At 41.1% G+C, this 13,551-nt stretch overlaps 1 protein-coding gene across 1 annotated transcript in view; it reads left to right on the top strand.

Moving 5' to 3' along the window:
• NEIL3 (nei like DNA glycosylase 3) overlaps positions 1-12,617 on the top strand; it is a 41,269-nt gene extending 28,652 nt beyond the window's left edge. Inside the window, exons 7-10 of the mRNA XM_007445651.1 lie at positions 2,817-2,986; positions 4,427-4,844; positions 10,862-11,036; positions 12,435-12,617. Coding sequence (XP_007445713.1) covers positions 2,817-2,986; positions 4,427-4,844; positions 10,862-11,036; positions 12,435-12,617 — 946 coding nt within the window. The remainder of the gene's footprint in view (positions 1-2,816; positions 2,987-4,426; positions 4,845-10,861; positions 11,037-12,434) is intronic.
• The last annotated feature ends 934 nt before the right edge of the window (positions 12,618-13,551 follow it).

The following is a 13,551-nucleotide window of genomic DNA, read 5'->3' as shown; positions in this document are numbered from 1 at the left end:
CAGCAGGAGAAACACATTCTGGGGGGCTTCCAGGAACTACTGTGGCTCCCTGACTGAGGGATCAGAGGAGACTGTGGCAACTGACTTGGCTGAAGTAGAATTTGGACAGATTGCTGGGCTTTACCCCGAGTGTGCGATTCACAGGTCTGGGGAGAGGCCTGGGTTCTGACTACCGAGTTCCCACGTGGTGCTGGCGCTGTGAGCCCAAGGACCTTTCTCTGAGAACCACCAGCCTTTGGGTCTCTCTCCCTCAGCTGTCTGCCCTGCGCCTCTACCAGGCTGTCTGTGGCTCAGTGGTGGGTGGCGCCTGTGTTGAGTGCACTCGCAGCCCAGGTCATAACGTCCCCTAAGAGGAATGGAGCAGAATCGCTTGTCCTGGAAGTTTAGACAGTGCACCTGCTCCCTGTGTCAGGCCGGCACACCGTCCCTGGGCACCAAGCAGGTATGAGCTGGTGCCGGCAGCATGTGGGCCTTGCCCAAAGAGAGCCCCAGGACTGACACCAACGACAGTGTCCTCAACGTCCGTGCAGCTGGAGTGACTGCCCCCACTCTGCACCCTGCCACTCGGATCCACAGAGGACAGCACAGCAAGCCGTGGAGGCTTCGTGAACTTCTAGTAGATTTGCCCCTGCAGCAGAGCCTGCGGGATTTGCTGGTGGACCAGTTATGAGGGTAAGAAGGGTTAAGGACGGCTCACAGGTTTCTGGCCTGATCAACTGAGTGATGGTGATGCCATTTACTGAGATGTGACAAACTAGCAGAGTTGCGGCTGGGGGCAGGAGGTCCTGACTTATTTGTACTAGTTTCCCACGGCTGCCATAACAAATTACCACTAACCTGATAGCTTAAAGCAACAGAAATTTATTCTCTCACGGTTCTGGATGCCAGAAGCTCAGCATCAGTTTCATCGGGCCAAAGTCAAGCTGTGGGCCGGTCTGAGCTCCCCTGGAGGCTCTAGGGGAGAATCCATTCCGTGCCTTTTCAAGCTTCCAGTGGCTGCCAGTGTTCTTCATTTGTGGCTACACAACTCCTCACGTCTCTGCCTGTGTGGTCACATTACCTTCTCCCCTTCTGTGTGTATCATATCTCCCTCTGCCTCTCTTATAAGGATACTTTTGTTTGCATTAAGAGATCACCCTGATAATCCAGAATCATCTCCCCATGTCAAGATCCTTAATTACATCTGCAAAGATCCTCTTTATAAAGTAACATTTACAGGTTCCTGGTTTTGTGACCTGCTGTCTTTAGGAGGCCATCATCCAGCCCACTACAGACAGGTTAAGGTTGGAATTCCTGTTACACGTCCAACTGGAGATTGGAAAGAATTTATTAGTAGGTGATTAAGAAATGGAGCAGTAAGGAGAGAATGCTTCCAGAGCTTCTTTATGTAACAATAAATATCCCCTCATGGTTAATGAAATTTATAGGATAGAAGATGAAAATGGTTAAAAGTTGGAGCACATTGAAAATCTGAAGGTTATTTAAATTGTGTTTACTAAAAAAAAATAAAAATAAAAAAAAAAATAAATAAATTGTGTTTACTTAATTATGAATAAATGTATGATGCTGCTCAGAGTAAGTTAGTAGAGGGCAGGGATTAGGCCAAGTGAATTCTATAGAAGGTCTGGTGTTCCATAGGAATAAGAAATATTTTTAAAAATTTATTTTATTGAAGTATAGTTGATCTACAGGGATAAGAAATATTGAATGGCATTAAAAGTCAAGGTAAGTAAAGATAAAAAAAACATAATGAGATGTGTCTTACTTTCAGATTTTCTTACGCTATTTATGATTTTACCAGACAAGTCTGAATTTTAAACCTCTTATAATTATGCGTAGGAGCAAAATGTTACAGAAGACAAGGCTACCTTTGAAAGTCAAAGAACTCATGTTCTGAAACATAAGGTACAAAGCCTTTACTGAAAGAACTTTTTTTCAGTATTAATGTTTGGAATCATGAAAGGAATCCATGACACTGCATTGGCTGCTAAACCACGTGATGTGCTCTGTAGACCCAGAGCCATGTGCTAAAGAGCAGGACTATATCAGCGCTTTAGAAAGGCATTTCCTATAACAGTAAAGAGTCATTTAGGAATTCCATCGTTATAGATTATAGATCAATTGATTTAGTGCCCAGCAGATATTGAGAAATTCCAGAGGCACACGAAGTAAATGTAACACTTTTCTCATCTTACTTTCAGTGCTCCAATTTCTACATGACTCATTTCCTCCCTAATTTGAATAAAGTTATTTCAATTTTGCTTTGGGAAGAGTCCCACTTACTTAAAAAACTAATTGAGGGCTTTCCTGGTGGTGCAGTGGTTGAGAGTCTGCCTGCCGATGCAGGGGACACAGGTTCGTGCCCCGGTCCGGGAAGATCCCACATGCCGCAGAGCGGCTGGGCCCGTGAGCCACGGCCGCTGAGCCTGCGCGTCCGGAGCCTGTGCTCCGCAACGGGAGAGGCCACAACAGTGAGAGGCCCACGTACCACAAAAAAAAAAAAAAAACAACGAGTTGAGAAATGCTCCCTAGTGGTTATGTCAAATATTTTTAGATAGTTTAAAACACACACACACACACACACACACACACACACACCTCTGACTCTCAAACTTTTGTTGTTTCTGTCTTTAAAAGCAATCAGCAGGGCCCAAGTAAAAACATTTTATTCCGAGAGAGAGAGAACTTCTAAGCAATAGTAAACATGTAGCATTTGGGTATTAATGGTTCTGTAATTGTTTCTAAGATACCCAGAATGTATAAGAAAAAGACAATAACGAAAGTGTTAATGATTAACTTTAGAAGTTCTCTTATAGCAGGCTGCCAGCTAGAAATACTACAGTCAGTTGGCCATCTAGCAGAGGGTGTCATCTTATGGACTCTGTGGCCCGGAAGTCTGAAGAGCAGTGGACATGTGAGGTCTGTACGCTAATAAATAAGCCGTCTTCTAAAGCATGTGATGCTTGCCTGACTTCAAGGCCTAAGGGTAAGACTGAATTTTGATTCTGAGTTCCTTCCATTTCAAAGAGGGTTAATTATACAAAGTCAGGTACATATCTTGTTCCATCTTGATATTTCATAATGAAGTAAAATGCTCTCTTTCTGAAAGGTTTAAAGGAATTGCCAGCCTTTGCATGTAAACGATGCTAACATTCTGTTGAGCACTTTTTTTTTTTAACGGGGGGAAAACACGCTTGTGCTAAAAGAGTATGTGCCGTTGTATCTCAGAAAACTGAGATGATCACATCTGTTCTCTACTGTTTCTAATGAATTATTCAATAACGCTTTGTTTTATGCAGATTTCAGCAACTTTTGAGTTTGTTATTCAGTCCAAGTGTTTCATAAATTGAAAGGGAGGATTTCTGTAAGAATATCTTTGCAGGTGGAGTAGGAAAATGCTGAGTTTTTTCTCTTCTTTTGCCTCCTACCCCTTGTTATTAAAATCTTTACCCAGACAATTGTACTGATTTCATTGAAATCCTTCAGAATAACTCTTCACAGCTCACAATTTCATGCATGCAGAGGATGTAGAACCTCAGAGGAAACGTGTGATTAAGAACCATCGCACTGATGCAGCTTCTACTGAGTTCTCAAAGTGTTCTTTCTTTCTTCAGTTAGAGAGGAGAAAGTTCATTCTTCTGGATCCCCCCATTGTGTGAACTGTCATATTGTGTTGTGTTCGCTGGGCCAGAAATGCAGGCATCACCCCTTACACAGCTTTGCTGGTAGCAGAAGGGACTGTGTCTCCTATTTCTGTCCCTCCCTCTGCAGTATCGTTCAACAGAGAGCCCTCAGAAAACCCCAGTCTTAGGTTTCCACATTTATTCTGACATTCTGAAATGCCTTTACACATCTTAATTATTTTCTTGTTATTTTTTTCTGAGTATGAAAGGCAGATAACTGCAATTTAGAATAAATTACAGATTCCAAAATCCTAGGATGCTTTTTTGAAACATATTTAATAAATGTAAATCTTTGTAATTCATCTTTACTTAATTTTAATAGGCCTTTCACTTGGTCTTGTCATTCACAGAAGCATTCCTGATAATCTAGATATAGGCTCTAACTGCTGATCTAAAGCTTTGTGGGTGTCACCTCTTATTTACACTGCTTTAATATTTGGCCTAATAGCAACAAAATTGATAGCTCAGTAACCTTTAAATGCTTAAACATAACATAAAGCATAACGAGTAGGAATCTTTATTAAACCCATCTCTGAGTCCCTGGAAATTTTGCACTTCATATGGTACTTTATTTCCTAATCTGAAGGTGGTTAACAGAATTGCTCAAGCTAACTTTGTATTATTAGTTCTATACATGAGGTCAATGTAATAAATGAACTAAATGTTTTAATCAAATGAAAAGATGTTTCAAACAGTCAATGTATTTGTAGGAATAATGCAGAATTACTGGTCTCTCCTTCCAGATTCGGTACCCAAGAATGAAGAGAATCCTATCGCCTTTAACAGTTTAGTGAAATACCCTTGTAATAGCTTTGGAAAACCAAGGATGGAAGTGAAGATCAACAGGAAAACTGCATTTGGAACTACAACCCTTGTTTTGACGGATTTCAGCAATAAATCCAGTGCTTTGGAAAGAGAAGAAAGCCAAAACCAGATACTAGATGGGGAATTTCCAAACCCTCCTACTAACGTTTGTTTTAGTGATATAGTGCACCCCTCCAAGGAGAGAACAAACTATAGAACTCAACTATCTAACAAAGTAAACATATCATCTATGGTCTGCTCTCCCTCTAAATTATTTAGTCCACCATATAAAAGATTAAAAACAACCCACTGCTCATCATGGGATCTCAAAAGTGGCAACCCTGGATTTTCTAACAGGTATGATGCTTCTAACCTTGCTCTTTAAGGTATTTGCGTAAGTTTTAAGAATGCAGAAAGATCATCCATTGCTGAGGAAGCTGAATTGATCTTGGAAATGTCAGTCAAACCCTGAAAGACTGTTACAGTAATTTGCCTCCCTTGCCTCCTCTAGCTTATAATATTAGAGAAGGGAAGGGAATGAAAAACAGAATTTCCTCCATCTGTCGAAAGTTGTGTTTTGCTTTTTTCTGGCTGTAACCATATACATGCTTAATACAGAGTGTTTGGAAAATATTGGAAAGTATAAAGGATAATGATTAAATCCCCCATAATCTTACCGGTTAGCAGTCTCCACTGTTAGCAGTTTTGTTTAAGCTTTTCTTCCGATGAAAGATAGTTCTTCTAGAAGGGAAACTGTCATTCATAACGTTTGGTAAATGTCTTCTGTTCTAAACAGAGGGATCTGAGATATTTTTAGTGACATTTCTGCCAAAGAAAGTGACTGTATTTCAGACAGCCAGGGGGCAGGGAGGGTGGTCTTTGTTTCAACCAAAAAGGCTCAAAGAGCGTGAGTACTACTTTTGGACCTGAAATTAAAAAGTTGTAATTCCAATTAGTGAAACCTACCAGATCAGATATGTTTTAGGAGACTACCAGCTACACGTTCAGGAGAAGACCCCCCAGTTGCTGTCACCAGAGACAGAGACATTTTAATAAACAATGTCATCCTTGTTCCTTAATGATTATTGGCAGATCCTGGAACTGTTCTTCCCCAACCTTGTTTAATTTCTTTATCTGGGGCACCTCTCACACCTGATACTATGCCTCCTCAGGGAGAGAGATCTCCACAATTTTCTTTTCCTTCAGAAAGCGGACACTGTATATCCAGCACCTTTAAATGAAGGGAAGAGTTTTGTGGGGTTTTTTTTTTTGCGGTACGCAGGCCTCTCACTGTTGTGGCCTCTCCCGTTGCGGAGCACAGGCTCTGGACGTGCAGGCCCAGCGGCCATGGCTCACGGGCCCAGCCGCTCCGCGGCACGTGGGATCCTCCCGGACCGGGGCACGAACACGCGTCCCCTGCATCGGCAGGCGGACTCTGAACCACTGCGCCACCAGAGAAGCCCAGGGAAGAGTATTTTAAACGGAGTGAAGGTGAGTTTTCTTCCCCTGTGCCTTTTCTTGCCAGCGGGGGATGAGGAGAGGAAGAGTTGCTGTGGACAGGATCTAAAATAATCTCAGGGGCGTTCTGATCTCCAGCTTCTCATCTGAGGAGCTATGTCTTTGCTGATGGAAAGATTCTTTGGGCAGTGAGATAAAGGACCACCATTACACAAACCTAGACCAACCTCTGGGAATCCTTTAATAACAGAATTCTGAGACGGTTTTTGGTCAACAGATGCTTTAATCTCGAGTCTCTTGTACTGACTCTAATTTTACCATCAGTTAATCTTGATCATTTATCCTTGGCTGATTTTTTGTTGTTGTTGTTGTTGTTCATTATCATATATAATAACTGGTTTGACTTTTGTCCATAATACTCACAAAATATAGACATTTGAGTTAAGCTATGGCGGGCAAACTTTTAACTGACTTGATCAGTACACCACCTTTTCACTGAACACTAATTAATGTGTCATGATGAAAGTTCATGAAGGAGCTAGTTAAGAGTGTCTGAGTTGGGAGGCTATGCTGTAGGAAAACCATTTTTGAACAGCCTTTTCTGTTGTGTAGCTTAAGTGGAAAGAAGCAGATGTGATCATTTAAAAATATTGTGGCTTTTGCTGTACTCAAATGAAGTATCTTGGCATATTTTTATTTCCTTAATGCTTTGTAGAAAATCTCAGACAATTTAACTAATGAATTACGGATTTAAAAAAACATTAATGTAACCTCAAATTTTAAAGATTTCTTCATAAGCCATTAGTAATAGGGTCATATGATTAACCACGGCACACAGCTTTACTTAGAAACACTGCTGCGTGCGTATGTGTTGAATATAAGAACCCCAGGAATGAGACTCCAAAATCAATCAACATCAACTAGCAGAATAAATGTCAAGTGATGAAATACATTCACCCAGCAGCCCTTCTGCACCCAGCTACTTTACAAGGAATAAATTGCAAATTACTGTCATTTATTTCATTTTTCTCCTTGTCTGGCAGCTACAGTGTTCATCTTGTGGACAAGATGCCGAGCAGAAGCTCACAACATAATAGGATTAAAGCAGGTGGTCCACTCAGAGAATTTATAGCCAGTTCATTGTTTCTTTAATAATTGTATGGTAATTAATTTGCCTTTTGTTCTCTTAATTACTGCTCTCATCACCACATGATACATGCTATGTTGATGGGGCATATTTTCAGATTGGTCTTTAGATAGTCTTGAATTTTATCCAGCTACTGGATTATAAGTTAGATCATTGAACCAATTTTTAAGCAGTTAAGAATGACTGTTAGACAGTTTTAAGTCTTTGATCCAACTATTGTAAATGCAGAGCAAAACACAGTGATAACCGCTTCAAAGAAGCACAACGTGTTTGGGGTTGAAGTTTCTCCTGTGCTGATGCAAAGGCTCACGTAGATGAGTGAAATGAAAATCACTAACGTTTTCTCAGGTCTGCCGCCATCAGGGTTGCCAGATTCTACCTCTAATCACCAGTGAAGCACTCACCTCTCGTTTATGCTTCTGGTTCACCTTTTGGTGTTTTCAGTCCCCAAGGATATCAGAACCACCTGGGACCATCCAGGATGAGTCATTTAACCTCTGTTTGTTACGATCTGTTTGTTTGTTACGACTGCTGAGCTACAAAATCTACATTCAGTGAGCCTGATCAGTTCAGTGTTTTTATTATAATGAATCACCCTATCTGTAAAATAAGTTAAACCATGATAAATTGATCACTGAAAAAATACCCGTTTTAAAAATTACAAACCTGTGCTTGGTAATGTCTTCCCTCTTGCTAATAGTTTTTATCTGATCTCTGTTCAGTGTTACTTGAACAATGCTTATTGAACATGTTCAGTGTTTATTAATAAGTATTTATTAAGAACCTATTATACATTAAGCAGTACTCTTGGTTCTAATGACGACCTCTACCTCAGCAAACTACAGCCAGCAGGGCCAAAGTCAGCCCACCCCCTGTTTTTATAAATAAAGTTTTATTGGGACACATCCCATTCCCATTGTTTTACATATTCCCTCTGGCTGCTTTTCATGCTAAAACAGCAGATTTGAGTATTTTGCAACAGAGACCGTAAGACCCACAAGCCTAAACGTATGTCCCTTCTGAAAAAGATTTTCCAACCCTGATCTATTATATTGACTGTTTATAATCCAGTATTTGTATTCAAAATGATGGTCCTAGTTATCAAAAAAAGTTAAACTATGCCATATGCTAAGTTTACCCAAGAAAATCCTCTGCTACATTTTCGAAAGTTTTAAAAGTAATGATTGAAGCAAAGAGGAACCAAGATGTCCTCAATTAATCAGAACATTTAATTACCATACATTACTGCTATCATAAAATTAAGATTCCCTGTACATCTTTAGAGCTGATGTGTTCACAGATGGCATCAGTGTCTTGGTTACATTAACTCAGTGCTTCAGTACTTAATGTGTATATGAATCGCCTGGGAGTCCTGTTAACATGCAGATTCTGATTCTGCCAGCGATCTGGAGTAGGGGAGGATAATTCTGTACTTGTAAGGAGCTGCCAGGTGATGCTCAGATGGACCACACTCTAAGGGCCGGGATAAGATAGCATGTGGCTATTTTCTCTTTTAACTTTATACCAAGGAAGAAACAATTGAAGACAGAAATGAGGAACCTATAGGAAACACTGGGATCTTTCCTTTCTACCTTAATCCTGACTTCCACCGTGCTCCTCTCCAGGAAAGCTTTACTAGTAATACAATCTGAACATCTCCCTGGATTTGTGAAACTCTGGAGATTTCTAGGTTGAAGCAAGTGGGTTTGAAAATGTTTAACTAATTGTTACCTCAGAGAGCCTTCCAAATAATATATAAAACTGTTTGCATGTGTGTACTTTTTTTTTAATGAAAGCATCAGTTCCTGTCTTCCGTTAAGATTTCTTTTTTTTTTTTTTTTGCGGGCCTCTCACTGTTGTGGCCTCTCCCGTTGCGGAGCACAGGCTCCGGACACGCAGGCTCAGCGGCCATGGCTCACGGGCCCAGCCGCTCCGCGGCACGTGGGATCTTCCCGGACCGGGGCACGAACCCGCATCCCCTGCATCGGCAGGCGGACTCTCAACCACTGCGCCACCAGGGAAGCCCTCCGTTAAGATTCTTAACTTTCTGTGTTCCTCCTCTAAATTTTTTTTAAGCACTGTTTATGACCCACTTGCTTCAATTTTGAAATCCCTCAACTTCTCTACAACCACCCAGATGTTCAGCTTCTCTTGAAGTTAACGTTTTAATATAGCCCCTTTTGGGGAGAGGGGCTGTTGAAGTGAAGGGGGTTTGGAAAAGAGAAGTCTGTTGCCCCTCACCCTCCCTATTTCTGGTTAGCATCCCCCATGATGCTAAAATATAAGCCACTATCCCCTACACTGAAAATGCTACCAACAAAATAGCTGCTGGAGAAATATTGAATGATAACAGTGTCCTTAGCAGTGCCCACAGCTGCTTTCAACTTGCACACGCCTGCTGCCCAAGCAGCTTCAGAAACTTCAGGATGTTTGAGTCCATCCCAGACATCAGGACGCTTGAGTCCATTTAAAGAAATATATTTAAGCATCTATTTTATAAACGAGTGTAAACCAATTTCACCACAAATAAAAGACCCCTTGTATGTCAATTCTATCTCAATAAAACTGGAAAAAAGTATCTCACACTCTGAACATTTTGATTAGATATGACGCCTCAAGGCATCATTATAGGAACAAGTATGGGAAGAATGTGGTTTAGGAAGCAAGGAAAAGGGAACCAACCTCTGATTTGTAAGTATTTTTAAAAAATCATTTAAGAATGGTATTTTGTTCTTTAGAAGTTAACAAAAAAAGAGAGGAAGAACTTTATCATTAAAAAGTTAAAAATGGGGCTATTAAGGGGAAGGACTTCTGGTTTTAATAAGAGCTCTTTTTCTCTTCAGTTGGTTTATTAAGACTTTTATAAAGGCATTATTAAAATATGCAAAATATAAAGAAATTAAAAATAATCATGAAGCTCCTTTTCAAAGAAAAAATTCCACCTAGACAGCTACAGTGGAAGCCCGGCTTCTGGCCATTATACACTTTATTCAGGGGTAACCTCCAGACACTCTTGATCTAATCATGGGGGGAGACTAAAGCTTCCTCACTAGCTTTACAAAATACACATTTCTGCTCTGCCAGGCAGCCTGTTACTTGCTGAAATATGATTGCAACTATTATGGTAGACTTGGTCAAAGAAAAGCATAGAAAATTGTCTTTAAATTGGACAGTAGATCTCTTTGGCCTTGTCAGAACCGTTGATGAGAGTTTGCTACCCATGAGAAAATAATTGGAGGGGATTGTGACTCTAGTTCCTTTGGGCGTCAGGGGACAGCTGGACTTGAGAATAGTTTAAGGGAAACAAAAGTGGCCACCCTGTCATGTTGGGTAAGAAAAGAACCAGATGTCACAAATGAAAACTAAGAAGACTGGATGTGCAACTCAGCTGTTTCTGTTCTTGAGAAATTTAAATGATATGCCTGATTTAAATTTAATTCACATAAATAGGTAGCTTTGGAAGGAAATTACCTGGGAAAGCCAAGAATTAAAAAGATGTAGGAGTGTTATGTATTGGGTTGGCCAAAAAGATCATTCATTTAGTGAATACCTTGTTCAATAAAATTCTTGGTGAAAATGAAAGATGTTTTTATTTTTACTTAAAAGCGAACGAACTTTTTGTTCACCCCAGTAATTGCGGGAAGTTGACGGTGGTCGCTTTCTGGTACCGTCTCTTTGTACAGGCGGGATTCCGATGCCAGGTGAGGTGGTGTGAATGACCCCTTTTAGCACGATCATGCTGCAGTTATTGTGTAACTTGTCATTACAGGGAGCTTCAGAGTAACACGCCAGGTGGTCCTCGTTCATTAAACGCCTGCAGTCCCCGCTGCAGTAAACATGACCGCCCCTGCGTTCTCCAAGTGGTGAGGAACGATGGAGAAAACAAGGGCAGGCACTTTTATGCTTGTCCCCTACCGAGAGAAGCACAATGTGGATTTTTCAAAGTACGTGTACGACCTATCAAGCTTAATGCTAGTGTCCTTGAATACTTCAGTTACTAAAATGTAACAAATAGCGGTCCGTTTCTGGTTTTACCTTTAAATCTAAAAGCCATGCTGACTGACATTTAGTCTAAAACCTGAATGTTGAATAACTGAAAATTCAAAGAGGTTCATCCCCAAAAGAAAAATTAATCAAATGACAGCTATTCCATTATTAGAGTATATCATGTTTGTAACCACAGGGTAGAAGTGTTGCCTCCTTGGCTTACAAAGAGGGAGGTATCGAGTCACCTAGGTGACTGATAATCCAAGATAGATATTTGCTCTTCCTGACTTCAGTGTGACATCCAAACCTTTGTTTTATGCATTGGATAGAAGAACCCAGGGAAATAATTTACATGCCCTGGATTTACAGTAAACGTAGCAAATCCTACCGCACAGGCTTAACCAAAACAAGTGATGGCACAATAGCAGTTTAGATGTAGGTGATTCCCCAACCTTTCAATCTATGAGTTTGTCCCTGCAAATGAGTGTGAGATACAAGACAGGAATCTGGGCGCTTTTGGTCATTCTTCCTGCCTTCCACAGAACGAGAGCCTCTCACTTCTGACTGTGATCCTAAGGTTTAAAGATACATATTTTTCCCAGCTGCTTCATCTGGTGCCTAACTAGAAAAAGAAAATACGGATCTGTTTCGGCACTGGAGCGAAAGTTTTCTGGCTGGGCTTGCTGAGAGAGAAATGATCTGTCGTCAGTGTGATGCCATCCTAAGGAATTCCCCAGGGAAAATTTGATCGTGAGCTTGGAGCATAACCCCTGCCTGAGGTGTGGCTCCATCCTACTCAACTTCCTGATCCCCTCCCCTCAAAGCTTGCATAGGTGTAATGGAGAAGATATTATTAGCAATATTAACAATATCACAGCCTTCTTGGTAGCTCTCTGGAGGCCAAAATTAATAAGGAGAAGAATAATACAGTGGAATTTGCATGAATTAGTCCTGGTAATTCTGTATTGGATGCTTTCTTTGCCTAGGAGACTAAGGAAGTTTAATATTAAAATCATAACAAATCTTTGACCTTAATGGCTTAAACAGAGCTATATCAGGAACACTGGTGATTTGCTTTACAGAGAGATTTTCAATAAAGTGAAGGAACTTCTGTAAATATGCCTTTGGACAGAGGGAAACTCAGAATTATGACAATTTTCTGTGTGATTCAAGCGAATTTGTTAGAGATGCTTCTTATAGGATATAAGGTTTTTTAGGGGCAACGACTGATGACTTATGTCAAATTAATAGGAACAGCAGTGAAGACAGTACAGTACTAATCAAATGCGTCGAGGCTCAGCCTGTCTGCCATTCCACCTTCCATCTAAACTTTACAATCAGTTTTTCCCCCCCAGTGGGCAGATTTGTCCTTCCCATTCTGCAGCCATGGCAAACGCTCCATCATGAGAACAGTGTTGAAGATTGGACCTAATAATGGAAAGAATTTTTTTGTGTGCCCTCTTGGGAAGGAAAAACAGTGCAGTTTTTTCCAATGGGCAGAAAATGGGCCAGGAATAAACATTATTCCAGGATGCTGAAGTTATTGCAATATTTGAGAACTCTTCATTTTATTTGTGTGCCATCTTTTCATTCAATGTGTTTTTTTTGCCTTGATGAATGCTGTATGTGTTTTATCAAATATACAATATATTCCATTTAGAATGTATATTTAATGCATTTAGTTATGACAATAAAGTATTTTTAGTATGCTCTTAGTCTCTTGTAACTTCTTTGGGGAAGCAGTGATTTTTTTTAGGAGTAGAGTAGGCAGTACAATAAAATAATAAGGTATTCTGTCTGAACTGAATAATTTCTCAGGTATCACCACTATTCATAACATACGATTAAAGGAACTTCTTGTTTTCTTAAATGAAATGTGAGAAATGGGATCTTCATTATAGAAAACATATTTTCTTCTTTTTTTCTATTCAACAAACATCAAGTTCCTCTAGGGCTTCCCTGGTGGCACAGTGGTTAAGAATCTGCCTGCCGGGGCTTCCCTGGTGGTGCAGTGGTTGAGAGTCCGCCTGCCGATGCAGGGGACACGGGTTCGTGCCCCGGTCCGAGAAGATCCCACATGCCGCGGAGCGGCTGGGCCCGTGAGCCATGGCCACTGAGCCTGCGCATCCGGAGCCTGTGCTCCGCAACGGGAGAGGCTACAACAGTGAGAGGCTCGCATACCGCAAAAAAAAAAAAAAAAAAAAAGAATCTGCCTGCCAATGCAGGGGACACGGGTTCGAGCCCTGGTCCAGGAAGATCTCACATGCCACATAGCAACTAAGCCCGTGCGCCACAACTACTGAGCCTGCACTCTAGAGCCCATGAGCCACAACTACCGAGCTCACGCACCACAACTACCGAAGCTTGCACACCTAGAGCCTGTGCTCCACAACAAGAGAAGCCACCGCAATGAGAAGCCCGCACACCGCAACGAAGAATAGCCCCCGCTCGCCGCAACTAGAGAAAGCCCGC

This window comes from Lipotes vexillifer, unplaced genomic scaffold, assembly GCF_000442215.2.
Source record: "Lipotes vexillifer unplaced genomic scaffold, Lipotes_vexillifer_v1.1 scaffold344, whole genome shotgun sequence".
NCBI lineage: Eukaryota > Metazoa > Chordata > Mammalia > Artiodactyla > Lipotidae > Lipotes > Lipotes vexillifer.
Note: the sequence above shows the minus strand (reverse complement) of the source record. Positions and strands in the feature narration are given on the sequence as shown.